At 41.3% G+C, this 27,851-nt stretch overlaps 1 protein-coding gene and 1 pseudogene across 1 annotated transcript in view; one reads left to right on the top strand and one right to left on the bottom strand.

Annotated features, from left to right (window-relative positions):
- Nucleotides 1–551: 551 nt before the first annotated feature.
- The window catches only part of LOC109456985 (thioredoxin domain-containing protein 8), a 43,042-nt gene continuing 15,742 nt past the window's right edge, over nt 552–27,851 (bottom strand). Inside the window, exons 4-6 of the mRNA XM_088792991.1 lie at nt 25,192–25,250; nt 24,509; nt 552–1,008 (exon numbers count right to left, since the gene is read on the bottom strand). Coding sequence (XP_088649117.1) covers nt 790–1,008; nt 24,509; nt 25,192–25,250 — 279 coding nt within the window. The 3' untranslated portion in view covers nt 552–789. The remainder of the gene's footprint in view (nt 1,009–24,508; nt 24,510–25,191; nt 25,251–27,851) is intronic.
- LOC109456986 (ADP-sugar pyrophosphatase pseudogene) lies at nt 15,108–16,030 on the top strand (annotated as a pseudogene).

Below are 27,851 nucleotides of genomic sequence, written 5' to 3'. Positions count from 1 at the left end.
GAAGCTTCTAGCTTGTAATCAAGGTAAGTTTCCCATTCATTCAGTTTAATTTTAGAGTCACCTTTTTCTAATTAGAATGCAGGAAAATCAGTTTGGAGGTGTCAAAAGTTCCCCATTTTGGCCATCTCAAGCTGATATCATTTTTAATTAAGTCTTCTCATTTCTGTAGGTACCTGCAAGTTGAGGTTCCATATGAATTATATATATACTGCAGAATATTAATAGGACTGGGGTTCTTAGGCGTTATTGACCCCAGAGGCATGATTTTTGATGTTAATTTGAGTTTTCTTTGGAGATCTGCAGAGTCTGAACAAATTTCTAGGGATGATGTATGGTGGGTTGCAGTGTGCTGCTTATGGGTTGAGCTCCAAGGGGCTGTCACCTCCCAAGTTACTTCAACCCTCTTACATATCTCAGTTTCTCTCCCCAGCTGTCTAATACAACCTGCAAGGACTTGGAGCACTAGGTAACCAGCTTTTACATGCGCGTCCCCAGACGAGTCAATTATTTAATTACAGTTGTGTTGGAATTCCCTGTGGGGCCCTGCTCATCTTGAGGAGTACCCAAATACACCTCCACATAGATTTTCAGTCACTTAAGAATCCCCGAAATTTGAGCTGGAAGGAGTCAATAACCCTTACCTTTGGAGCTGAACAAGTTCAGACTCTCATTTATCTAGCAAAAAGTTTTGTTCAGACTTGCAGTAAGTAGTTCCAATTGAAAAGCCGAAAAGCTGCCCATTTCAAACACTATCCTTTATTGCTACTTCGAGGATTTTCTGAGTAAAGCTCAAATAAAGTCAGACCCCCTACTACAATAAAAAAGAAGATCCTGGGTTCCAAGAGATAACTCACCCAAGTTCACTTGATGAGAAGTGGGTAGCTGGAGGGCTTCAATGAGCCCCTGCTGGTAGCTAGCACTGGGTGTGGGTTCGTGGGGTGGTCCTGAGTGAGGTTCTTTGGAATTCTGCTGACTGTGCCAAGTAAATGTCAGCGAAAGAATGTCTAGCTTAAGAAAAAGTCTTAGAAGAGTTATTTGAACCAAACTGACAACAATTGTTGGGAAGCAAAATCTCAATGGACTGAGATATTGCTCTGGAGAATGGCAATTTTTGCAGCTTATTTTATACATTAGAATCAAAGGGGGGAGATATGGGGTTCACATGAAATCCATTGGTGGTAAGGAGGCGGGAGAAAGCACAAAAAGGAAATCTCTGAGATTAGATAAAAAGCAAAACATGTAGAGACACATACTCCTTTTACATTGGTGGGTACAGGATAGTTAACATTTATAATGGATAGAGATGGTATGTGGGCAACAAGACAACAATGTCATCTCCTGCTGGCAGTTGTGCCTTTGCGGGGTCTGGAAAAGAAGATTATTCTGACCTTTCAAAAGTATGTTACCTTAGATGCACAAAGACGATAGACAATTTCAAAGTTAAAGACTAACCTTTGGTGAGGAAGCTACAGGCCTAATATGTGACTACCCACTATGACATGCATTTAGTTAGGAATTTTTATATTCAGACCACCCTGTGTGGTTACGTTGGTCTCTGTGTGTATAAGGCCTGAGCTTGTCAGTTTTAGGATATGGCCCCTTTTACATCCACAATGGTCTCTAACTCACGGTGGTGGTGTTTTGAGGATTAAACGAACTGCTTGTAAAGTGATTAAGACAGCGCTTGGCACAAAGGAAGCATTCAATAGTTATAATTACAGTTATTGTGAGTACGAATTAGGCTCGCTTGGTGTCAGAGAGGGGCATGCTGAGCTTGGCAACCTCCTATTTATGACACCAGTACACACATTTGGGTGAGTTCTTTTTCTACCGGTAGCAGAGCCTGAACAGAGAAGTGGGCCGTTTGTGTTCACACAAGGATTCATGTTGCAGGTTTGGTTTGGCAGGACTGGGGGTTGCGGAAGGTGAGTATGTTAGTGGGCATTGGGAAGCGAGGATGTCTGTCAGCAGTTGGAAGTAGAGCTGGTGAAGCTGTTGACCTGGAGACAGGAAGGAAAGTGAGAGGCTGGAAAAGAGGGTGGGTGCTACTGGGGTGTGGGGTCTGATCATGAATTTTCAGAGTGGAGCAGCTCTGGATGAAGCCACACCTCGGTGTGATGGCCTGGGGTGGTGAAACTGCTTCCTGCTTTCCCCTCAGAGCCCCTGACTTCTGTCTCCTTGCTCTTTCAGACAGGCAGTTAGAAAACCAGAAATTTTGAACCTATTGTGCAATGTTTCTAGAGGGTTGAGGAGCACAGGGCCACAGGTGAGGATATAGACAAGGGACACATTTTAAGGGCAGTTCTAGACAGAGAGAGGATGGACTGGCCCAAATGCAGCAACCTTCTCAGAAAATAAGGACTACTGGGACAGAATAGAGGCCTTGTGGGGTACCTGGAGCAGAATATATAAACTGCTTTTCTGCTGCTGTGTCTTTAGCCCAACTTACATCCCAGCTTCTGGACCTATGTATGAGTTGGTACATTTACATGGGAGATGACAATAAGTAATCGAGCTGTAGGAGGTGGGGGTACAGGTCTCCCATGACCATCCAAACCACCCTCAGCTGACATTTCCTCCGCTCTAAGGACCTCCAAATGTCCAGTGAGTCAGCTGGAGGCAGTACTGACTCCCTCCCACCTTCACAGGACCAATATAGAGTGGATATGGGGGATGCTACAATTATAGGGAACTGGGAGGCTAGTATGTGTGTTAAGAGCCCAGACTCTTCAATTAGATTTCCTTGTCCTCATCCCTACTCTACCTATTAGTAGCTGGGTAACTCTAGACCAGTCTAATAAGCTTTTCTGTGCCTTAGTTTCCTCATCCATAAAATGGAGATAATACCTTATGCCATTATAAGGGTTGAGCGCGATAAAATACATACAAAGTGCTTAGGACTGTACCTGGTATGCGGTAAGTGATATATAATTATGACTACAGGCTATTCAATGGAATGCTGAAATTTCTCTGGAATGATGACAGGGTTGGAAGGGGAAACTGTAAAACAGGTGTCAAAGTCCTAAGTGAATTAAGTAATCAGGAAATTAGCAGTGAGCTTGCTAACATTCTCTCCCCACCCCAAAGGGTGAAAGAAAGGTGGCCTAGACCTGGCCCTACCTAAAGAGGAAGTTCCCCTGCCTTGGACAGAGAAACTTGAGTCCTTAGGGTTTCAGTTCTGGCAAGGAGATGACATTCTGTGAGGAGAGTGAGGTGCAAGGGAATAGTTTGGGACACCCCAGCGAGGGAGGATCCTTTTCTGCAGAGAGGTAGGGGTGAGAGGAGGGAGAGAGGGTCTTATAAAGGCCTTTATTTTATTTTATTTTTTTTCGTGTGTGTGTGTGTGTGTGTGTGTGTGTGTGTGTGTGTGTGTGTGTATTAGTCAGAACTCTCAGTTGTCAGGAGAAATGCCAGCTCAAACTGACTCAAACCAAAAAGGGAATTAGTAACTCATATTACCAGGAACTCTAGGGGCTAAAAGACGTCAGTAACAGGGGCACCATCTGGATTGTTTCATGCTCAGCAGGCTCCCACCTTACGTGAGAGGAGCTCAGGCAGCTCCGGGCTGAGGTCCCTATCCGTTTAGCATCCCTGAAGGAAGAACGTTTCTTTCCCTTGTAGTAAAAGTCCTAAACACTGACCTTCACTGATGAGTTGGGGGCAGGGGTGGGGGTGGAGAGAAGGAGGGCATTAGTCTTGCTTGAACCATTTCTACTAGGAGTGAGGAAAATCCAGACGGTTACCAGAGAAAGGGGAAATGGATGCTGGACAGGCCACATGATATTTACATGATATTTCTACATCCTGAAGAAGATCAGTAACAGGTAGCATGGGTGATAAGCTTGCTTCAGGTTTCTGGGTCAGCTCAGACTGAGGCTCCATGGGGGACTGGAAAAGTAGGTTTGCTGTCTTTGTCCAGGTCCAAATTGGAAGAAAATGTGGCTGTAGGGCTTCTGAAGCTAGCTTTTCTCAGATCATAGGTTTCTCTACGTGTGGTCCTTGACCACCTCATTCAGCACAACTGGGGGTACTCGATTCCTGTACTGCACCCAGACAAACATACAGAACCATAATCTTTTGAGGTACATCCCTGGAATCGGCATTTTAAAGAAGCCCCCAGGTGATTAGGTGCATTACGCTGTGATAGACTACCCTGGGATTGTCAGAGGGAGGCCAGTATTAGTTAAGCTTGAAGACTGTCTGGAAAGAGAGTTGAGAACCCCAAAGAGAACATGGTAAGTGATATAAAATTGGGAGCTCAACATGTTATGGTAAAGAAGATGGTGGAAGGAAAAGGAACAAGAGGTTCAAGAGGCCATCTGGTCACACCAAATAGGCATCGGCTCTGATACTCTGGTCACCAAGGGGAAGAAGTGCTAGCACAGTTTTCAACCTACGTACTTTGAACACCTCTTCTTTCCGCAGCGAAAAATAACATTCCTCATGTTAATTTACAAACTCTATAAGGATATTTCAATAGTTTGCAGACACTCCTTCTGGAGCATCAGTTCCTACTTGGGGATTTTCAAAGGCTTACTCAAACACACCAGACGTGGACTCCTGATTAGGGTACTTCAAATATTAACTGTTTAGCTTTTAAAAGCTAACATGTATGTCACACTTTTAGTGCTAAGTATTTTAATGTACATTTCAAATAGTAGAGTAACCCCTATGAATAAGTACCCTGCACACCACTGGTCCTTACATTCCCTAATCTGGTGAAATCACCCTCTTTCTGCCCTCTCAAACCCTTTTGCTGTGCACCCTGCTGGAACCAGCTGGATCCAGCAAGCACCGCTCTATTCTTAACCTCTTCTCAGATGTTTCTTTTGCCCTAACTGAAACTTCTGCTCTTCTCATGTGCAGGTTCCATGTGTGTCAGGGCCAGGTGGTTAGGCAAATGCTTCCCATTGCAGCTTCCAGACTCTTTCTCCTCCTTTAAAAGTCCCATGGATATCTCAGAGAGAGAGAGAGAGAGAGAGAGAGAGAGAGAGAGAGAGAGAGAGAGAGAGAGAGAGGAAGAAGAAGGAGGAGGAGGGGGAGGAGGAGGAGAAGAAGAGAGAGGAAGCAAGGGGGGGAGAGAGAGAGAGAGGAAGGAAGGAAGGAGGGAGGGAAGGAACGAAGGAAGGAAAGTTGGAAGGAAGGAAAGAAGGAAGAAAAAGAAACTTGACCCTGAGCTCACACCACACAACAAAATCACTCATAATTTACTATACAACTTCTAGAAGAAGATGTTAGGAGATAATTTTTGCATCCTTGGGGCAGGCAAATATTTCTTAGGCAGGACACAGAAATCACTAACTGTAAAAGAAGAAGCTAATAAATTTGACTTCATTAAAATAAAAACTTTTGCTTTTTGAAAACCGTAGTTAAAAAAAATGAAAAGGCAAGTCACAGGTGGGGAGAAAATATGCTCAATACATATACCTAACAAAGAACTCATATCCAGAACACATTAAGAACTCTTACAACTCATTTATAAGACAAACAACTGGTAAAAACATGGCAATAGATTTAAACACACATGTCTCAAAAGAATATGTATGAACGACCTATAAGCACATGAACAGATAGAGGGTCAACATCATTTGTCAACAGGGAAATTCAAATTAAAACCACAATGAGATACTACTTTGCACTCACTAGACTGGTAAAATTTAAAAGACTGATAACACCAAATATTGGTGATATTGTGGATTAACTAGAAATAATTCCCTTACAGTACTGGTATGAATGTAAAACTGTACAATCACTTTCAGTTTGGTAGGTTTAAAAACATTTTTTTTGTAAAGTTAAATATACATTTACTATATGACGTAGTAATTCTATTTCTGGGTATTTACCGAAAAGAAACTAAAACCCATATCCACACAAAGATTTGCATGTGAATGTTCATAGAAGCTTTATTCGTAATAGCCCAAACTAAACTCAGATGTTCCTCAACAGGTGAAATCTACTACAATTACTAATAAAAGTGATATATCCATATAATAGAATATTTCTCAGCAACAAAAAAGAATGAACTGCTTATATACATGACAATATGGATAAATATCAAAAACATGCTGAATGGAAGGAGCCAGACACAAAAGACTACATACTGTACAAATCCATTCACATGAAGTTCTAGAACAGGTAAGACTAATATATAGTGACAGAAAACAAATCAGCGATTTCCCGATGCTGGGGGTCGAGATGCAGAGAGGCACAGGGACAATTTCTGGTGGTGACATAGATCTATACATTTTTCACAGTTCATGGAACAATGCACTAAAAAGTGGGTAGAATTTATTTATTATGGATGTAAACTATACTGCTAATAAAGTTGATTTAAACAATAAAATGTCGTCTCTGAATAATGCTTTCTAGGCACAGCCATTCTTAAGACATTAAAACACTCAAATTCACAAAGCAAAAAAGGTGGGATAAATTGGAACATTTTGGAAGTTCTATAATTCAGGCCATATAAGTTGTAAGCATGGCTAACCAAAAGAGACAGTGCATACAAAAGGAGATATTCCTTTTATAGCTATTGTAGCCTTAAGATAGTATATAAGATGTTAAACATAAACAATCTGAGTGAGCTACCATACTTATTCTAAATCCAGAGACATGGAGAATCAGTGAGGGAAAAATACAAGTAAGTAGAACCTGATGGACTCTTTATAAAGGACCATCTGAGAGAGTCTTGAGCTATCCACAATAAAGTGCTTCAAGCACTAAGAAAACACAAAAGAACAACAAGCAACCAAATGAAAAATAGATAAATAGGATTTCTTAAAAATGAAACATTTTTGTGCTTCAAAGGATACCATCAAGAAAGTGAAAAGACAATCCACAGAGTAGGAGAAATATTGGGAAACCATGTATTTGATAAGGGGTTTGTATCCAGAATACATAAAGCACTCTTACAACTTAACAGTCAAAGGATGACTCATTAAAAAAATGGGCAAAGAATTTGAATAGACATTTCTTCAAAGAAGATATAGAAATGGCCAATAAGCACACAAAAATATGTTCAACATTATTAATCATTACCATAATGAGATAATACTTTACACCCACTAAGATAGTTATAATAAAAGATAGACAATAACAAGTTTTGGTAAGGATGTGGAGAAACTGGAATGCTCATACATTACTGGCGTGAATGAAAACTAGTACAGGTGCTGTGAAAAACAGTTTAGCAATTCCTCAATAAGTTAATAAAGTTACTATATGATTTAGCAATTCCTCTCCTAGGTATACACCCACAAAAGTTAATAATATTTGTACACACAAAAACTTGTACATGAATGTTCATAGCAGCATTAAAAAATTTTAAATTGAGGTATAATTGACATATAACATTGTATTTGTTTTGGGAGTAACAACACAATGATCTGATATTTGTATACATAGCAAAATGATCACTAGCAGTATTATTCTTAATAGTTAGAATGTAGAAACAACCCAATGTCCATCAACTGATAAATGAATAACAAAATGTGGTTTCTCCATACAGTGGAATATTATTGGGCCATAAAATGAAATTATGATTCATGCCATGATACAGATGAACCTTGAAAACATGCTAAGTGAAAGAAGCCAGACCAAAAAAAGGCCATATATTGCATGATTTCATTTATCTGAAAAGTCCAGAATAGGCAAATCCAAAGAGTTAGTAAATACATTACTGGTTTCCAGGGGCTGGGGGAAGGGGAGAATGGGGAATGACTATTAATGGGTATGGAGTTTCTTTTTGAGGTCTTGAAAATGTTCTGGAATTACGTAATTGTGCTGATTATACAACTTTGTGAATATACGAAAGACCACTGAAGTGTAAAACCAAAATGAGGTAAGGGTACCTATTCTGCCTTCACCAAATCATGTAACATAAATATATATGCTTCGTAAATTATATGAAAAAAATCCCTTCCCACAGTCGCCAGGTGAGTTCAGTGCCTGTAATTGTACTTTGGAAACCTCATCTCTCCCAAAGTTATGAGTTAATGTGGGTAGAATATATTTGTCCAATGCCATTAACTACTGGTCTTGAACCAAGAGTGACCCTGACTCTTGTGGTGCCAAATCATTCAGTGGCACTCTTAACAACTATGCACAATTATTCTTACGAACAGGTAACTTTTAAGGAAGGAGACTGAGCCCATAAAAGTTTTACGTGTTTGGATCCTTAAGACATAAAAGTTCAATTGAAATACATGGTTGTCCAGGATGTCTAACCCTAGAACTATTAATATTTAGGAATCGCTTGACTACAAAGAAGTAATTAAATGGTTCAACAAGTACATTCAAAACTCTTCGTAATGTTGGCATTGAGGGTGTGGTTGAGGTGTCACAGGGGATTTTTATGTTATGCTGACCTTTACCTTTTGTTTATTACTATGACTTGGCACATGTTTGTGACATGTTCTATCATGACCCTCATCCCGTGGAAACAGGGTTACTCCTTGAATTAGAATCTTTCTCGGCAAAAGGGAACTGAAGAGACAAAATTTAAAAACGTACCATTTTTAAGTAACTTTTACCAGATGTGAGGGCCTTTTTGTTTTGCTCATAAAGGATATTTTTACTCCAATAAAACACTTGGAGTTTCTTCATTTCTACTTCTATTGCTACTGCCCCGGTTCAGACCACTTCATCTCTTACCTGGACCATAGCCATACCCGCAGGATTCATCCCCCTTTCATTGCTCCCTGAACAAAAACACACATATTGACCATGGCCACATGCATGCTGTAGGCCTTGCCTAGCCCACAACCTTGCCTCATGTCACCTTTGCTCTCGTGCATTCTATCTCCAGGCATGTCATGTTTCCCTCAGCTCCTCTAGCGAAGCATGTTCTTACTTCGGGGGTTTTAGAGGCAGTGATTGATCACACTTCAGTTCCCTTTCATGAGTTTAGAATCAACTGGGCAGAAGATACAGGAGTCAGACCTACAAAGATCAAAAATAGCAGTTTTCTTCCTGAAAACGCTGGCTTGAAAAACAGGCTTAGATGTGCAGCTATAATCAGACCTTCTTGGGAGGCAAAATTTCCTTGTAGAAATACAAGGACTGGGGGATAGGGGTTTCATCTCTACTTACTTTAGGCCCCTTCCTGTTTTATATCTTGATGATGGAAGAAATTAGTAAATACTCTGTGTAATAATAAAATGGCATGCTTTATGGTACCAGTTACCATGTTAACACAATTCTGAAACAATTATAGAGACACTGAGCTTTTTCTCCCCTTTGGTTTAACACTTTTACAATTTATAGGAAATTTATTGTAGTTTTACTCACACTTAGCTATTTTCTCAGGAAACACATTTAGAAAATCATTGTTTATTCTGGAGAAATCGATAACTGAAACATATAATCTAGCCCTCTCCAATCTTCTCCACCCAAAACAAACAAACCAGTACGCCAATTCCATTTAATCCTGAGTTAGGAGTAGGGTTTTGTGTAACAATAGTTGAACATTATTATCAAAAGTTTCATAGTCTCACCTGAAAACAGCTGTAAGTAAGCTCTGAGTGGAAAATGTGTTTTGACCACCAAACACTTAAATTTGAAGCAAAGAAATTAACTGCAAGGTGGCTGAATTAAAGTGAAATTTGTCTTGTAAGCTGTCTCGATTTTGTCCTGCCCCCTCCAGAAAAAACAAAAATGAAAAAGTATGGTTCCAGGGTTGTTTCTTTCGGTAAAGCTTCCCAGACTGCTTGGAAAGCAAATACAATACTACTATTATGTTGTAATGGAATAACGTTGTAGTAAGTGCTTTCCCATATCAGTTTCTTCCATATTGCTATCCTCACAATGACCACGCAAGTCTCTAGGGTAAGTAGGAATATTCCTTTGACAGGGAAAAAGACAGAGACACCTAAGTGAGGTGACTTGCCTGAACTTGCATGGTATACAGCAGGAAACCCTGGTTAAGACTCTGCCTAATGGTGAGCCAGAGGTCAGAGGCCTTGGTCCTCGGCCCGTCTGTCACTATTCTTCATTCTGGACAGTCTCACGCTTGCATGTGTGTGTGAGGGGGACCAGTTGAATTAGTTAGAACTCTGTTGTTCTAAGTGACAGGAAGCAAACTGACTGAGAAAAGGGAATTGGCAATTCCAGGGATAGGTCTGGCTTCAGTCATGGCCTGAAGGAGGTCAAGTAATGTCACCAGGACCTAGCTTTTCTTTTATCTTTTGGTTCCATATCTTTTGATTTGCACTATTTTCATTGTGGTGGCAGTTTGGTTGCTGCATTTCTAAACCTAACTTTCTATCATTTCAAATCCAGTGAAAAAGAGCAAAAATGTTTTTGTCACAGTCCAGGTCTTATTGTGCCCTGTTGGCTCTGATTGAGCGGACTAGTCAATATGACCACATATTGGACCAGGCCGGGGTTCCACGCTCTACCACTTTGGCGAGGCTGGGAGAGCAAGAAGTAAGATCCTGGAGAAGGAGCCTTCAGGGACCCCCTCAGCTTCTTTAATAGAATGGCAGCCTTTGGTTTACCGCCGTCTTTTAAATCTCACATAGCGTGGGAGCAATTTTATGTGGAAATCAGGGTACATGAAAAAAGAGGAATGGATGCTGGGTGGAAAAAATAATCCACCACCTTTATGTTTTAGTAGCCTGTGCATGCTTGAAATTTTCAATTGTTAAGAGAATCTTTGCCTCAGATTTAGGTTCCAAGAGCCATGCCAACCATTCCAGCCAAGAGGGAATGAAGCTGGAAAAGGCTAAAGAGGCTGTGTCCAGCTTATAAGCACCAACTTCAATCTCAGCAAGCAAACTTTATCATCGCTTAATAAACCAGTAGCCCAAGGGACCCACTAATTCCCTGGTATGTGTCCGGGTAGCAGATTTCATGATCAAAAACCAAGATACTTCTTCCATGATTTTGAGAAGAAAGAAGGGCAGGGTTTCCAGTCTATAACCATTAACATAATCAGATTGCTTCATTATATTACCCAATGAGAATTGGTAAATTAGTATCAGCTAATTATTTCCCTTTGAGTAATAATTTCCAAAGGAATTTGAACCATGCAGACATATTATTCTGGGAAAGTAAAAAGGTCAATAACAGTACAGTATCATTTAGGAGCCAAAAAGTATTAACGATGCTTTTCACACTACATGTTTTCACTGTACCCATATTGCCAAAAAATTAATAACAGTGAGATTATTATACGTATATGAGAAGAGTTCAGTTTTATTAGTTAGGATAGGCTAAAGGAAAGGAAAATTCCCAGTAAGGGAGAGGTTTTGTTTATGCCAGAAGTTTATAATCCTTAATTTTTAAGTCACCCAACATTCCAGAATTGTTTCCATTTTACACTTAGGTTAATTGAAGCAGGAGGCATTGTTGTGAAATTCCCAAGCCACAAACAAAGAAGCTTGCAAGGAACACTATTCTTCTAAGGCCCAGACTTTAGAAGGTGATATCATGCTACTTATGCTTTAAAAATCTTCCTTCTCCCCTTTGTGTTTCAAGTTGATATCAATGCTTAAGGGTGGGTGTAAACTACTGTAGTGGATGTTAAAGTTTGTATGGTCAGGGTTCATACTTGCAAGCAACCAAAGCTCATATTGTATGATTTATTCCCATAGAATTTCTGGTAATGATGCAGAACTAGGCTTGGAAACTGAGCAGGAGCAAGGGAAGGAAGTAGCAGGATGGACCACAACCGAAAACAAGCCACAAACCCAGTCTAGTGAGAACCCTTTTGCTATTGTCGCTAAGCATTTTGCTGCTACTGGAAACTGATCGCTACTTAGTGTTGTCAGATAAAAACAGCATGCTTAGTTAAATTTGAATTTGAATTTTTTTTTTTTTTTAGTTTAAGTATGTCCCATGCAATATTTGGGCTATACTTATATTGAAAAAATACTAAAAAATTATTTGTTTTTATCTGAAATTTGAATTTCACTGGGTCTCCTGTATTTTCATTTGCTAAATCTAGCAGCCCTACACTGGATGTACCAAAGCTATTGCCCTTGCTGTGCCTAGAAACAAGCTACCACCTGCCACTCAAGTGGGTTTTCCAGGAGGTTCCTGGCTTTTTGCATCATGGGTTCTAAACACAGCCTGAATGAGACAGTTATGTGTGTGATCAGTGGAGTCTCTGTTACATGCCTCTGCTTTGGCTGCCAGGGAGGTTAGAAGGCTGCTGGTGTCTCTATTGTTAATGGAAAGTGGCCTCTGTCTTCTACTGTCTTAACATTTCTCAGACATAGGGGAGGGGCAGTGCTGAGATTCAGGTATTAAAGGGGGAGAAAAATGATAAATGCCTACTCTATTTTCTCTTTAACATGTGTTCCTTTTCTTTCTCATTGTCTAGTGGCCTGTGAGTTGGGTGCCCGGCATGATAATAGAATTCTTTTTGCCAGTCACTGGTCCAAGAACCCAGATCTAAGCCAGTTAGTATATGGCATCTCCTTGGCCAGCAGGGGTTGGGCACATTATCCAATTTGGGTCCAGGGAATGAGAGGAAAGTTCGCTAGAAGATTCTAGGGGAACTTACCTTATTCCTGAGATCTACGTTAAAAAATGATCTCTTCTTCCTCCATTATTTTGTATAGTTGTGAGGCCTGGAAATTTTGCAGCCATCTTGCTTCCAGCCTGAGGTGAAGAACAGAGTAAAATGAGGGCGGAAAGCCATAATTGCAGAGAAGTAGAACTGGAACCACTGGATGAAGCCCCCGAATGCCTCTCCCACATCTGGACGCTCAGTTATGTGCACCAGTACATTTTTGTTTGGCTTAAGCAACTTCGACTTGGGTGTTCTTGTACTTATAGCCAAAAACAACCCAACTGAAAAAAGGATTCATGAATGTGTGAGCCACTTTTGTAAGCTTATCATTTGTTGAATTCTGAAAGTTCAGCATAATGTGTTTTGATGGAACTAGAAATTATTGCTATTATGAAATTGTGAGGCAAAGATTAGTATTTAAATTAATGCAGCACAAACAACTAGAGCTTTGCTCCATTAGGCCAGGGAAAGAAGCAGTTTATGATTATTGCCAGATTCTTTCTCTTTTTGCATAAATGCCTCGGGGATGAGCCAGCCTCTCAGCAAGTACCCTCCAAAGAGAAAAACATATTTAAATTCCTGGAAAGGCTTACAGTACAAACATAAATAGTATTTTAGAAAACTTTACCCTCCCTCCTCCCCCTTTCTTCCTGGGGTGGACAGCTGCTGCTTTGGCCTGCCTAGCAACCCTCCCCACTTCTTCGGGTAATAACACCCTGCTTTACCTTTGGGTCCCTCCCTCTCCTCCATTCCCTGTAATCTCGTTGGGACCAGCCATCCATCCAGGTGCCACACCTGCTGTCTCCCATTAGGCCCAAGGATAGGCATGTAACTTCAGGCTAAACAGCTCTCCAGGGAAGTGATGCAAGAGAGAAAGTCATTGGTGTCATTCCTAAAGGGACCTGATTCCTGTCTTTTCTGAGGCTTGATTCTGCGATCCCCGCCCCTGCCCCTGGCTTTGGTTAAGGTAGCCAGAGTGAATTTCTCTTGCACGCTGCCAAGAACCTTAGCTGATACTCTCCACCCAAACAGTCCTCAAATGCAACCGAGCGTGTATTTAGGAGTTACATTTTTAATTTTCACCAGACATGTGGGACTATAAACCTGATATAAACCTGCTTATAACTTCTATCATGTGCCTAAATTATCATATAATAAATTGCAAAAATTCATTTGGAACTACAGTATTGGAAATTAAAGTGTATTTTTAAGGTTTTTTTTTTTAAAACCCACTTACATAGCACTTACGGTGTCCAAGACATTATTTGTTTAATTGACATTATAACCCAGTGATGTAAATGCGATCATTATCCCCATTTCATAGATTTTGAAACTGGATCACAAAGAGGTTAAGTAACATAAGTAACATACACAAGGTTACACAGCTAGTAAATGGCCAAGCTGTGATTCAAACCATGACAGTCTGACTCCAGTCCGTGCTCTTATCCACTGTGTAAAATCTGGCATCATCAGAATACTGAGACTTAAACTATAAAATCGACTTCTAATGAATAAGATTAGTTACATGCAAAAGCATCTTAATGATAGAATAACTTCCAGTCCAGAGGCAAGAAAAATAAACAGAGTTGGCTAAAGCCCCTGGGTTCCAGCTTTCAACTTTTGAGCCAAATGAAAACCGCTTAGGCTTTCCAAGCGGGGAAAAAAATTCTCATCTAATTAGTTAGCAAACACGAACTAAGTCCAAACACCTGCTACTGCTTTTCTTTCACTGTTGCCAGGTACTCCATGAGCAGCCTTGGATCAATAACTAATTACTTTGGAAGCTGAACACATATAATTAATTATATAATTTTAACAAATGAAGTTTATTTCCATTAAATTGCTCCATAAGACTGGGATATTTTAAAGGCTGCTATAGAAAAGGGGAGACGTGAGGACCAAAGCCTTTTTTACAGTTGACTCAGCTATGAATCATATCCTCCACCGTGAGAATTCTCTCATCTCCCCATTATCTGGTAAATGTCTATGGCGTTATTCACGCACTCATTCAAGTAAATGCATTGAGTACCTGCTAAGTGCCAAGCACTGTCCCGGGCCCTCGGGCTATGGCAGTGAACAAGACGGAAATTGACGGAAATCCTTTCCTTTGTGGTGGTGGCGTTCTAGTGGGGAGTTGTAATTGCAAAGATGCCTAATTGAAAAAGCCTGAATGTTTTTGGTTCCTGATTGTTCCATTACTGTAATGAATGAAAGAATGAGTTCATCTGAGGGCTGTGTTGAGTCCGTGCATCTGTGCCACGTCCGCTGGCTTGGTCCTTTCAGAGGTGCCCAAGGGAAGGATACTGGCTAAAGTCTGCCTGGCAGAGGTGATAATATCTGCTGAGAGATAATGACAATCTGTTATTATGGGCCCAGGATGTCACATGAATAAACCATGTACTTCATATATTCTAGCACACTTAGTTCTCACAAGAACCTAAGGTCTAGAAGCAGTAGCATTGCATCTCCTGAGCTGGCGGACTTGGACTCATCTTTCTTCTTTCATCCCCCTTCCCAAAGGAGTCCCCTTTCCTTCCGCCCATACCTTGCATGTGAGCTTCCTGCCTGAGGACTGTAAAGACTAGTTCGAAAGATGGAAAACTAAGAACCAACGGATTCTTCTCAAAATACCAAACCATCTATTATTTCAGAGGTGTTAATTTCAGAAGGAAAATGGGCCAGGCTTGGAAACAGAACTTACATGGATCCTATGGGTAAAAAAAGAACTTGGGAAACTGTGACAGGTACAACTGGGAAAGGACAGTCGGCTGATGGGGTGGCGGGTGTCCCGGTGCTGCAAAGAGCTCCTCACTGGGAATGTGTCTTTGGGGTGCAGCAGTGCTGACCACCAATAGGACGCTACTGCCTACAAGTCCCCGCGGGTGTCATAGCTGATAACGAAAGCCCAGAAGCAGGGGCTCTCTGGGAGCTTCAGTGAGAAACTAGCTATAAAGACTGTTCTCCAGCTGTATGTGTGGATCCAGGTTTGTGAAATGGTACTACTGTGTTTCCCCAAAAATAAGACCTACCCCAAAAATAAGCCCCAGTTAAGATCGTCAGCCAGACGGACACATTTAGCACGTTATGACGATGTTCCCGAAGAAGATGACATTGACTGTATTTGAACAAACGTAGATTGTTGTATATGAAAAATAAGACATCCCCCGAAAATACGCCCGAATGTGTCTTTTGGAGCAAAAATTAATATAAGACCCAGTCTTACTTTCCGGGAAATGCGGTATAAAACCCAGTCTTATTTTCAGGGAAACATGGTACACACATCATGATTAATACAGATAAGGCTGAAAATGTCAGACCTAAGCCAGAGCCAGGGGATGGAGAATCTGTGCCAGTAAGTTCTTTACCAAAGAATGACCTGCTGAAGAGACTTGTTGCGCTGGTGCCTGATGAAAAATTCTGACAGTGGATGCCGGAGTCTATTCCTGCCCCCTGGTGCTGAAACATGCAAACTCGAAGCCGTTTGAAATGCTGGTCCTGAGATTTTTAAGGCCATAGGACAGTGGCCATATGCTTTCGCAAACAAGACCACTAGGACTCCTTCACTAAGACTTTGTATTCAGCTTAGTTTAATGTAGATTTAAAATGAGCTATTTCATAAAATAAAAGCAACACAGAATGCAATCAATCAAATTTGACAATGCACCCTATTTTGACTCAAGTTCTCTGAAATTGAGGGGGTGTCTTAGGAGTCAGGGGCTCTCATACGTGCTGTCTGCAGGGCAGTGACAATGATGGGGACATTGCTTACAATGTCACACTTGGGCATGGTATTGACAACAGTATGTTTTCAGCATTTCAGTTGAATTACGAGCATTGTTGATACTGCCAGTAAGATCATTTTGCAGAATGGGTGCCAGTGGCATGGAAGACGTTCTCCCAGGAAGGGCTGGGAGCAGCTGAGGCCTCTTTCGGAAATGCTGTTTGGCGAATCCTACTGATGGAATAGAGGGCGGTTTTGTATGGAAAAAGCCTCAGTGATAAGACAACATTGTGGTCTGGTTAATTGGTAGGTTTGTTTCTACCAATACAGGATTATTACGCTCATTGTACAGATGAGGAAGCAGAGACACAATAATGTGAATTACCTTCCCCAAACCCCACAGGTAGTGAAGTGGCAGAGCCAGGATTTTATCTGGAATTGTTTGCTTGATTTAGAGTCTAAATACTAAATGGCCAGTTAACCATTGTACTTACTCTCCTAGTCCTCAGTATTCATGCAGCTGGTTGAGGAAGGTTATTGCAGCCTGATTTACTCAGCCAACCGACTGACTCATTGAGTGCCTACTATGTGCCAGAAATTGGCATATATTGGGGACATGTCCATTAGTGGGCAAGAATTTGGAGCTACCCTCAAGGAAGAGATAGCTTATTAAAGGAATAGGTTTTAATCACATAACAACTGGAATAAATGTAAAGTTGCACCTGTGCAGTAATAGGAAAAAGAACTATTAAAATGTAAAATGCTATTAAAATGTGAAGTGAGGGGCCCTTTTATAATCTGTGAAATCAGAGAAGGCTTCCTGGAAGAAGAGTCCTTTGAGCTAAAAGTAAATAGGAAAACAGGATGGAAGGAAGACCATCCCAGAAAGAGGAAACAGGCCTCATGGTGGGAAAGAAGTTAGTGCCTTCCCCAAATGGAAGTAAGCCAGAGAGGCGGTAGTGTGTGTGTGTGTGTGTGTGTGTGTGTAGGTGGGGGCCAGAGTGTTATGAGACAAAGGTAGAAAAGTAGGTCAGGGTAAGAACACGTATGGCCCTGTAGCCACGTTAGGGATTTAAGTCTTCCTCCTGAAAGCAATGAAGCTCCCCAAAAGTTTCACTGTCCCATTTATTATTCCTTAGCTCTAATTCTATTTCAGTAAATCTGAAACTGTCTCAAAGGCTGATTCACTCTCCGTGGACAGGAATAATTTTTCTGAAAGCCCTTGATAAGCAGCTATACATGTATAAGGTATGATCATTTCCCTGTTATTCAAAACAATTCTCTTGTTTGCTCTGGCTCAAAATATGATGAAACAACAGAAATTTCTTTCTTACAGTTCTGGTGGCTGGAAGTCCGAGATCAAGGTGGAGGCATGGTCAGGAAAGGGTCCTCTTCTGGGCTGCAGACTTCTTGTATCCTCACATGGCAGAAGGGGCCAGGGAGCTCAGTGGGATCTCTTTTTTAGAAGCACCAATCCCATTCGTGAGGGCTCCACTCTCAGAACCTAATCACCTCCCTTAGGCTCCACCTTCTAATACTATTACCTTTGCAGCTTAGGATTTCAACATATGAATTTTGAAGGGGTACACACATTCAGACCACAGCAATGGTTCTCCAGATTTATAAATTATTATGTATAAAAAGATGAAGCACAGTTTATTTGCCTATACGTAAACATGTGACACACAGAGATGTACGCAATGTAGTGAAATCATACATATTAAGCATACCTTATTTAATTAATTCAAAGATGCATATATTTTCACTGAAGTTAGGATGTCTTACAACTGAAGGCATGTCACATATTAATAGTCAGTGTCTTTTCTTTCTTGGTGATACATAAAATAATAATCTTACAGTTAGTAGCATCTCAGATTTAATGGAATGTACAAGAGTCACGTTCCTAGAAGTAGAGCCGAAGATAAGTATTGAGTTTATACAATTTATTGAGGGGTGTTCTTTTAAACAGCCTATAGGAGAAGGAGTGAAGCAGGAGAAAGAAAGCGACAGAGCCATGCAAGGTCTTAGGTCAAGACTTGCCTTCTGGCTGATCCATAGGAATGGGCTCTGAAGCAGGAGCCCCATCACAGCTTTGCTCCTTTGAGGCAAGGGACCTTTTGTGCCCCCCAAATTAGTTAGTCATTGACTATGGGCTGCCTTTCGTGGGGTCATAACCTTTTGGGCCACGGTTAAGTCTCAGGAGAAGGGGAGCAGCTGGGAGCATTATCAGCCAATAGCCACAACAAGTAGGGGTTGGGAGCTTCCACTTGGCGTAGGGGAACCAGGAGACATTATAGCATCCACTATAGGAATCCTGCTCAGCTTCACAGTTCACAGCCCACTAAGTGAAAACTAGCTTCTCTCCAGAACAGTCATTCTCCTGTTATGGTATCATTTGCAACGTCCTCAATAATATCCTTAGGGTAGACTCAGTTACCTTGTGTCCTAAGGCTGTTTCTTACAGGTCTCCTGAGGACAGGGCAATCAGATGCTTTCAGAAGCCACAGCTACTACAGGCATAGAGCCATTCTGATCTGCGAATGGCAGGCGTGGCTCCCGAAGGAATCCACAGACTCCTAACAAGTCTGTGTTTGTTAGGGTGGGGTGGGGAACCCAGAGGAAACCATAAAGTAAGTGGAGTGGATCTTCTTTGTCCCCTGCCCTGCCTGTCTGAAATCTTGTCCCCCCCTCTCAGTATCCTTTTCTCCATCCCTTCACCACCACTCTTCCTCTGCCTGATCTCTAACTTTGAACTGTTCTCAGGATGTTTCTTCATTTCTTCCCCTCCCCTGCCCCTTCCCCAGGAATGTACCTTAAAGAAAAAACAAGAGTGTTAGGAATTTGCTATGTTACCACCTGGCTATATTTGCACTTTATAGACAACTTGGGGGAGGATAGATACTGTTTACCGTAAGGAAATGAATAACTATGGGCGTAATGTTAAGGCCTCTGCAATCCTCTAAATCATTCAACGTGGACAAGCTCCTCATACAAACTGTAAACACACCCTGACTGAATACAGAAGTGGCAGAGACAAGTTGGGAAGGTCTCTTTCTGCTCTCTCACTCGGGCATACAGGCCAGTCCAGGCTGCTACTCTTAGCTAATTCTTCCTTCCTGTATCTTGGCTTTCTCTGCACAAAGGAGCGGCTGGGTAGATGGCATTCCTAGGCCCAATCAAGGGCATAGACAAGGATAGAATAATTCCAATATATTTATTTTCCCCTTTGCAGTGATAACAACAAGAACAACAATGGCAGAACCAACAATTACTGAATGTTTTCAAGGTGTCAGTGGACTTTCTGGTTAATAAGAGCTAAACCAGAATCTTTGGATCCTTTTTTACCTGGATTATCTTGAGTACACATTTGAGCTGACCTAGAAATGAATGCTAAAATTATGAGAAAAGAATAATTTGACCAATGCAGTCTTTCATAGACAGATTTAGCATTGCAGAAACTCTGGCTCAATTAACAGAGACATAAAGACAAAATAGAGGGATGGGATCCTAAGGATACAGGGCTGAAAGAGAGCTTAGAGACCACATGATTCCAGCTTCCTCATTGTTCAGGGGAAAACGATTGCATCCCAGGTAGAGTAAATTGTCCAAAGCCACAGAGTCCAAGAAAAAGATTTGGAGGGTGAGGTGACACAGTTATAAAGGTCGGTGCCAGGGATGACTTTGCTAGATTTAAGCCACATTTTAATATGGAAATACAAGTTTAATGATAGATTAATTAAGTTAGGAACAAATAAAGACTACGACTGGAGAATGGCTTCTATATGGTGAGTATTCATTCGCTGAGAGTAGATTATTCGTCATTCTGAATGAACTCTTCTTCTGCAGCTGGTGAGAAGGGCGACTACCACCCCACAGCTTCCCAGTGGTGGGTGCCTGTGATTAGGGCACACAGACCATCTCGGTGAGAAATGTGGGAAGAACAGTTTTTATGTCAAAACTGTTCTTTACTATTTTTAGAAAGAAATGACTACTTCTTTATTTCTCTAGTGTTTCATATTGCCCTAATGTAGTCTATCAATGATTTATGAAAGACAGTGTACAGTCCATTAGTCACCTATAAAGGTCAAGCTTTGGCCCTACCCTACCCTACTGTGGTTAAATATTGTCAGCTTGATGAAAGGCACTAAAACACTAAACATTTAAAAAACTTTACTCTCTTTGGGTGTCTCTATAACAAATACGCTTTATTGCATATTATACTAGAGGCTGTTGAAGGATACAAAAGAAGTAAAAAGACAAAAAGAAAAGGAAGAAAAGAAGAAAGGAAGGAAGGAAGGAAAGAAGGAAGGAAGGAAGTACAGTTCATATGTTCAAAGAGATTATAAACTGGATAGAACAGTAGAAATGAAAACATAATCATCCTCATCATTGTTACCCCTCGGACACTTGCTATGGACGGGTACCATACAAAACACTTCACGTACATTATTCCATTTAATACTCACATTGACCTTTTGGAGGTAGTCATGGTAACCTGGTTTACAGATGAGAAAACTGAGCCCTAGAGAGGCCTCCCACCTGGCAGCAGCTGAGTCATAACTGCAAACCCAGGTCTCAGACTTTAGAGCCAGTGATTCTTCCATCACTGCACATTCCCCTCACAGGAAAGCTCTAAAGCAAAACATGATGATTGATTGCCTACCTGGTTCATCAAGACAGAACTGGCCCCAATATAGAGTAGATCTGTTCTTGCCTGTTGCTGCTATTTATTCTGCCTGGCTTTGGATTCAGTCTACCAACTTCCCACCCTCATGTGTGACCTGTGTGGGAGCTGGCTGTAGACTTGTCAAGTATATGGAGTCATGCGATGTATGACTTGTTGTTATGTGTGTTAAAGACAAAATACAGAATAATATAGACACCTCTGCTCCTTCCTATAGGCCTAGTTTAAAGATTATGAATGTATTAAATTTGAGCACCTCATCTTTCTGCCTTCCAAACCTGCATTTCCAGGTAGAGATAGAAATTCCTGATCTTAGTTGAAATCTTAGGGTTTCTTATGTGAGTTTGGGCAGTAGTCATTCATCCATCCAATAGTTACCAAGACTACTAAGTGCTTCATAATGTCCTCAGTCCTGCACGCACAAGGATGGAGAACCACAGCCTTAATTCTTAGGAAGTTGAGTCTTATTGGAGACAAAGTGTTGCCGAACTTAGCAAAGAAAAAAAATAAAGAACACCCAGTTACATAGTGCATGAGATATACTCACACTAAAAATTGATCCTTTGTTTATCTGAAATTCAGATTTAACTAGGTGCCATGTATTTTATGTAGTGACCCTGGGCAGACACAAAAAACCACCACACCCTACAAAAAGATGGCGGTTCTAATGGTTGTGCACACACAGCTCTGTAGACATATAAGAGAAGGAACACTTTGCCTGTCTGGAAGGCTTCGAATGACTGTGTGGCCCGACTTGAAGGAATGATGCATTTGCTGGGTGATCTTGAACAAAATTTGACAGGCAGAGAGGGGGAAGTCAACAGAATTTGAGATAATGCCTGGTGTGCATGGGCAATGGGAGAAAGGCAACAACTAACGTGAAGGTCAGATAATGAAGGGTTTTGGCAGAAAGGCGAATGAGTCACAACTTCATTCTGCCATCAAGAGGAAATCATCCAATCTATATTTTCTTCTCATTTTTCATATAGTCAGACTTTGGCTATGCAGTGTTTCGCAAAATGTGGCCATGGAAGGAGAAGAAGGAGAAGAAGAAGGAGGAAGAGAATTTAGTTGTTATGTCTCCTTTATCTCCCCTGGTCTGTGCATTGGGCTGAATACCAAAGAATTAGAGATGGGTAAGCATGCTCTTATCCTCAGGGAGTGACCCAGTCTAAACCTCCTGAAGGTAAAACCAAGTCAAGGTGAAACAGAAATTGACCCTATCCCCTGTCCAACTTCCAGGAAAATCACTCACTCTCTCGGCTGTTTTTCTACAGCACTTTGACTTTGCATAAATATTGATTAGAGTCTCTCTCACTGTAATTCCTTCAGCTGCATTTGTACATGACTGTTTCCTCTGCTGAAGTGGTATTCGTACTCTATGCATCCCTAGGATAGGCCTAGTGCTAGCATAAACAACAATAACCTTCAATTAATGATTGTGTGATGAGTGAGCAGAATCAGTTGAGAGCAAGAAAGACTGTAGGGAAATACGATCTAAAATGTGTGCTGGGTTGTGATGGTTGGGATTGGAATGGGTAGGAAGAAAGACGGGTGAGGAGGTACTGGAAGTGAAAGTGGGGAAGGTCTCAACTCGGTCTTGACCTACCTTATTACTCTACCAGGACTATCTTTGAATGTGGCCCATTGAAAATGAGGGGGAAGGAGGATTTTAAGTTTAGACTGCAATTTGTGGTTCTAGGTGAGTGAAACATGGCCAATAAGCCTGAACTTTCTTAGCATATTAAAAGTGTGTTCATTGCAGATGAAGGAGCTAGGCAAAAGATTTTGTTATTGTTAAATAACATTATTATCATCACTGAAGGAAATGGTGCAGTGAGTCTGGATGGATTTCCCCCCATTTTCTCTTGAACGCAAACTTTGAGAGACGAGAGAGCTGTGCTTCGGAGCCAGGAGCCTGGGAACAGTCGTGTTCAGTTGGACCAGTGCCCATGGAAGAAGGCAGGGGCTCTCGGGAAGGACTGTGGGCTTGCTTCAATGAATATGGACCATCAAGCAGACTGCTGCTGGCAGCCAAGGCACTCTGTCTGCAGAACTGCAACAGTCCTTGTGGAGGTTAGAAAAGGCCTCAAAGAACTTTAGCTAGCATTTCACTGTGCATCTTGGAGACTGGTCGGTCTGGGTGTGAATCCTAGCTCCCCCATCTCCTTTGTGGTCTTGGACAAGTCAACTCAGTCTATTTCTTTGTCTGTCAACGGACAGTGCTAAGAATCTTTTAGGGATGTTGTGAATGCATGGTAGGATGCAGATAACATAAGGGGTAGAGAATTGGGTAAATTGTAGTTACGGTTCAGAGTCCTGGAAGTGCAAATGGAGGTATTTTACTCTAAACCTCTCTAAATGGCTCTTATGTAAAATGAGGGCACCAGACAAAATGATCTGAAAGTTTTTGACACTACCTTTTGTTAAGCAGTGAGTATGACTGGTAGAGTTTAAGAGAAGCATGGCATTATTATATGCTCAACTAAACTATTTTTCTTAAATCCTTGGTCTCAGTTTTGGCATCAGACAGCCTGAGGTCTAACATAGATTCATCTGGGCAAACTTGGAAAAGTCATTTAACTACACCGTGTCTGCTTTCTCCTCTGTAAGAACATAGGGATAAAACGAGCACCTCATTTGTAGCTAGTGGTGTGCTGGGGCTCCAGCTTAGCCAGCTCACAAGAGCCTTTTATGCACAGTTACTCCCAGCTCCGTGTTCTGTGAGGTCATGCTGGTAGCTTGAAGTCGACCAAGGATTTACACCACAGAAATTGGCAGTCACTACAAACCAGGACTTTTTATTCCCCAGAGAGCCAATTGTTAAACATTTACCAGTACACAGCTACTTACAGGATCGTTGCAAAGGTCAAATGAGGGATGGATGCAAAGGGCTTACACATTGCCTAGCATGTAAGTATTTACATACATAAGCATAGCTGTATATATGTACTTTTGTCCAATAATTTATGCTTTAAATTATTTTAAAAAATTATTTTTAGTAGGGGACACAATGTTTTAAGTCTTTCTAGCTTTCCTGGGATTCCTGCCACCCCCATCCCCACCTTTATAGTAGGAGCAAAATTGTTTTTACTTTGTGATCCTGCCCACTGGCTGGAGTCTTTCCTGAAGGCGTAGTCTGGCTGGTCTCCTGAATGGAGGAGATAATGTAGCTTGGGAGTTATTCCCGGGGCCACTTTCCAACGCAAGGACTGGGAAGTAAAGAACTCCTATCTATAGCAACAGAAAGGATGATTCAGATGAAAAGTAGAGAACAGAAATACTCAGGAATATCCTGGGCTTCCCATATCCCCTTCTCTCCTCATTTCTAATCTCATGTGAAGCCTGGCTGTATCTCTGCCTTTGGATTCTATGCACCAAGTTTTACTTTAAGTGCCGGTAACAGTGCCTGGCACAGAGTAGGTACTCAATAAATATTTGTTGAATGATTAGTAGATTTGCTTTTTTGCTTAAGCTAGCATGTGTTGGTTACCTCTACTCTATTTTCCAGAGCAGTCTAACAAAACACATGGATGCAGTGCTTTGTCGAAATCTCAGTCATTAATGACTAGGGGAAAGCTGGTTCTACCCTACAGCTTCAGAATCCCAGTGTTCATCTGATGGCAGCCCCAGGGTGGGCTCAGTGTGAGAAGAAGCCATCTTCTCTGAGCTCTAAATGTCTGTGCTATTTTGGTTTAAAATATACATAGGTACTAAAATGACTTTCTGGCTTTTGGTGTGTGTGTGTGTGTGTGTGTGTGTTTTAATTTATAGAAGAATTTTAGAAGCCAGTGGGGGAGAGAAAAATGACACAGCTTTAGGTAATAGAAGAAGTTTGTACCACAAATAATGGCTTAATTGGGAAGAGGCCTCTATATGTTTGGAGTGTAGCAGGGCAGCAAAGCATTTATTTGTTTCTTGATTGCTCTGAAGAATTCCATCTTTGGCAATCTCTGGAAAAATCTTTTCAATGACCTTGTATTATTTAGCTGTGCAGGGTCTCTGTTGTGAAGGTCATTAAAAACATTGCCTAAGGAATGTCCTCAGACTAAGTAGAAAGGAACACCTTAGAGAATGGAAATGACACAATCTCTGACAGCACAAGCGTTTTAAGCAATTCTGCAGTGAGATTGCAATATGAAATTCAACCTATAAAACATTAAGAGAGAGACCAGTAGAACATTACATGATTTGCTGGAAATAAAAATACGAACTCTTTGCCATGGTCTTTCAGAATGTTGTAAGTGTATTTTGTCTCTGAGATCAGCTTACATTAGTTCTCGAATCTTCATTTCCAATTTTTTAGCATCAGCTCCACAAAATTCAAAAATCTGTTCACAAATACACAAAGGTGAAATATATATTGAAAAATTTTAATGCTACATTTTATTTACCACAATGTATCCAAAATATATAATTTCAACATGTAATCAATATAAAATTATTAATGAGATATTTTATGATTATTTTTCTCAATTGAAGCTTCATAATTTGGTGTGTGCTTTTTTTGGCTAATTTTGTTTTTCTTAAAAAAAATTTTTTTTCAATTACAGTTGACAGTCAATATTATCTTATATTAGTTTCAGGTGTACCGCACAGTGGTTAGACATTTATATAATTACTAAAGTGGTTCCACTTGATTAGTCCAGTACCCACCCGGCACCATTCATAGTTATTACAATATTATTGACTATATTATCTATGTTTACTTTACATCCCTGTGACTATTTTGCAACTACCAGTTTGTACTTCTTAATCCCTTCACCTTTTTCACGGAAGGGTGAAATATTTATTGGTTCAAATATTGCAAAGATGTTGAAGCTTTGAGTTTTGTTTCTGCTTGTAAAATTATCCTCTATTTATTTTCCTTGTCTGCAAGATACTTTAACTATAAATAAGCATTAAATATATTAAATTCATGATGCTTTAATTGGCACCTTTTTAAAATAGTTTATGCTAGTGTTTTGCCAGATTTATATAATTCTCCATAATATTCCTCTAAACTAAGGTCTAAAATATTTTGTTGGAAACTGCAATGTCTCAGAGCTTTTATCCATTGGCATTGAGGGCTTGTTAATTCATATACAGGACTTCCTGAAGTGAAATGGCTTGTGATTTCCCATTCCCTGACTTTTGCCCAGGTAATAGAATTGCAATCTATGGCTTTTAAAAAGCACATTTGCTTTTCAAATTTTCACATCTCTGAATCAAGATGCACTTCCTAGCGATGGTATGTTATTTTGGTACTCTTTTCAGTAGTATACAAAGTAATGGTGAATCTGTCGATGGTGAATCTTATATTTGATGAAACAGGGAAGCTAAAAACCTTACTATCCATTATCACTTTAGTATCAATTGGAGAGGAGCAGGAGTGTGGGTAAACTGAGGATGGGGATTGGCTGAGGACTTGAGTTTCCACTGAGGGCGATTTCAGCAGCCAAACAATGGTGCTGGGACTTTGGGGCAGGGGTTGGAAAAGCGTAGAACTAACATCCGTGCTTAGTGTGCAGCAGAGAAGAGACTGTCCCCACATTGAATGACTCTGCTTCCCTAGGCAGCAGCATTCAGTCTGGGTGTTGCCTGAGGGTATCATGGTTCATTCTATTCCTTTAAAATAAACCCGTCTGGTGACTCGGTCTGGATCACATTTCACTTACCGGCTCGCCCACGAATCCACTTCTATAACAGCAAATTGCTCTTTTGAATCTTGAGAATAGGGTTACCTAAGTGTGGGTGCAGAATTTCATGATTTATCTGGGCTGTCTGGTTGGTAGCCATCTCCTCTATAAATAGTTCTCTTGGCCTTGGCCACCAGGGGAGGAGGGTGTCAGAAAGGATCTGCGAGAGTCTCTCTTTCCTAAGAGTCAGGTGGCCGCTGGATGGTGGCTCTAGGCATAAAGAGAGGTTCATAATCCTCTGAGGCCAGAGCAGGTACCAAGACAAGAAGTCCTGGCAAGAACGTAGGCAGGGCTTGGCCACCTGAATGCCCGGACTTGGCAGGGAGCAGGAAAAGGATACTAAGCTTAGCTAAGTGACCAGAGTGCTGAGTCATTGCCAGAAAGCCAAGGACCATAATGAGGCTGCATGCTTCACGAGGCTAGAGGTTGACAGAGAGGGGTATACTTTTAAAATTCTTTTCACTTGGGGGCAGCAGGACTTCCTCAACAGCTCGATCTAGTCTTAAAGGAGCTTCGCCCTTGTCCCTAACTAATGCTGGGGTGGAATGCAGGGTGTGGATGTAGTCTTATTGTGTCCTTCCCCCATGGGAACAGGGAGGGCAGGCGTCGCTATGTCTGCAGTGGCACTGTCTGCAGTCCTTCTCTTGTGGCTTCTGTCCCAGATTTCTCCCGAGTCTTTCTACTCTACCCCTCTGCTTTAGGAGCAGATTGACTCAAGCGAAGGCACAGGTAACAGCTGAGCAGCAGACACTGGCAAGGAAGGGTTGGGAAGTTCCCAAGGTGTATCTGTTCCCCAGGACCACAGCCAAGGAATTCTACACAGTCTCCTGACCCCTAGAGGTCTATAAGAAGGTTATATATTATTCTAAGGGCAATAACTCCAGTGGATCTGATTATGTGTGCTTATTTGAGGACCTCCCCTACTGCCAAAGGACAGTTTGGAGCCAAAGAGAATTTGGGGGCCCCTAAAGAGGGGCTTTTCTTTTTGAAGGAGATTGGCCCTCATGGAGGAATGGCACAGGCTCTAGGGGTGTAAGAAATAGGAGGGCACAGCCCTGAAGGGGGATTTCCAGGGAGGGGTGAACCATGGGGTTATGACATGCCTATGCTGTGATACCTGGACAGCCACCAAGGGCAGCCAGAAGCCACAAGTACAAGGGCAGCCAGAAGCCACAAGTGCAACAAGAGCCTTGGCTACTGTGAAATCTGACTCCTCTTCCTTTTAGATACATTGAACCCAGCACAGGCACCATC

This window comes from Rhinolophus sinicus, chromosome 16 (assembly GCF_057876585.1).
Source record: "Rhinolophus sinicus isolate RSI-liver-muscle chromosome 16, RSI-T2T, whole genome shotgun sequence".
NCBI classification, from domain to species: domain Eukaryota; kingdom Metazoa; phylum Chordata; class Mammalia; order Chiroptera; family Rhinolophidae; genus Rhinolophus; species Rhinolophus sinicus.
The sequence above is the reverse complement of the archived record's forward strand: the minus strand, read 5'-3'. Positions and strand labels throughout refer to the sequence as shown.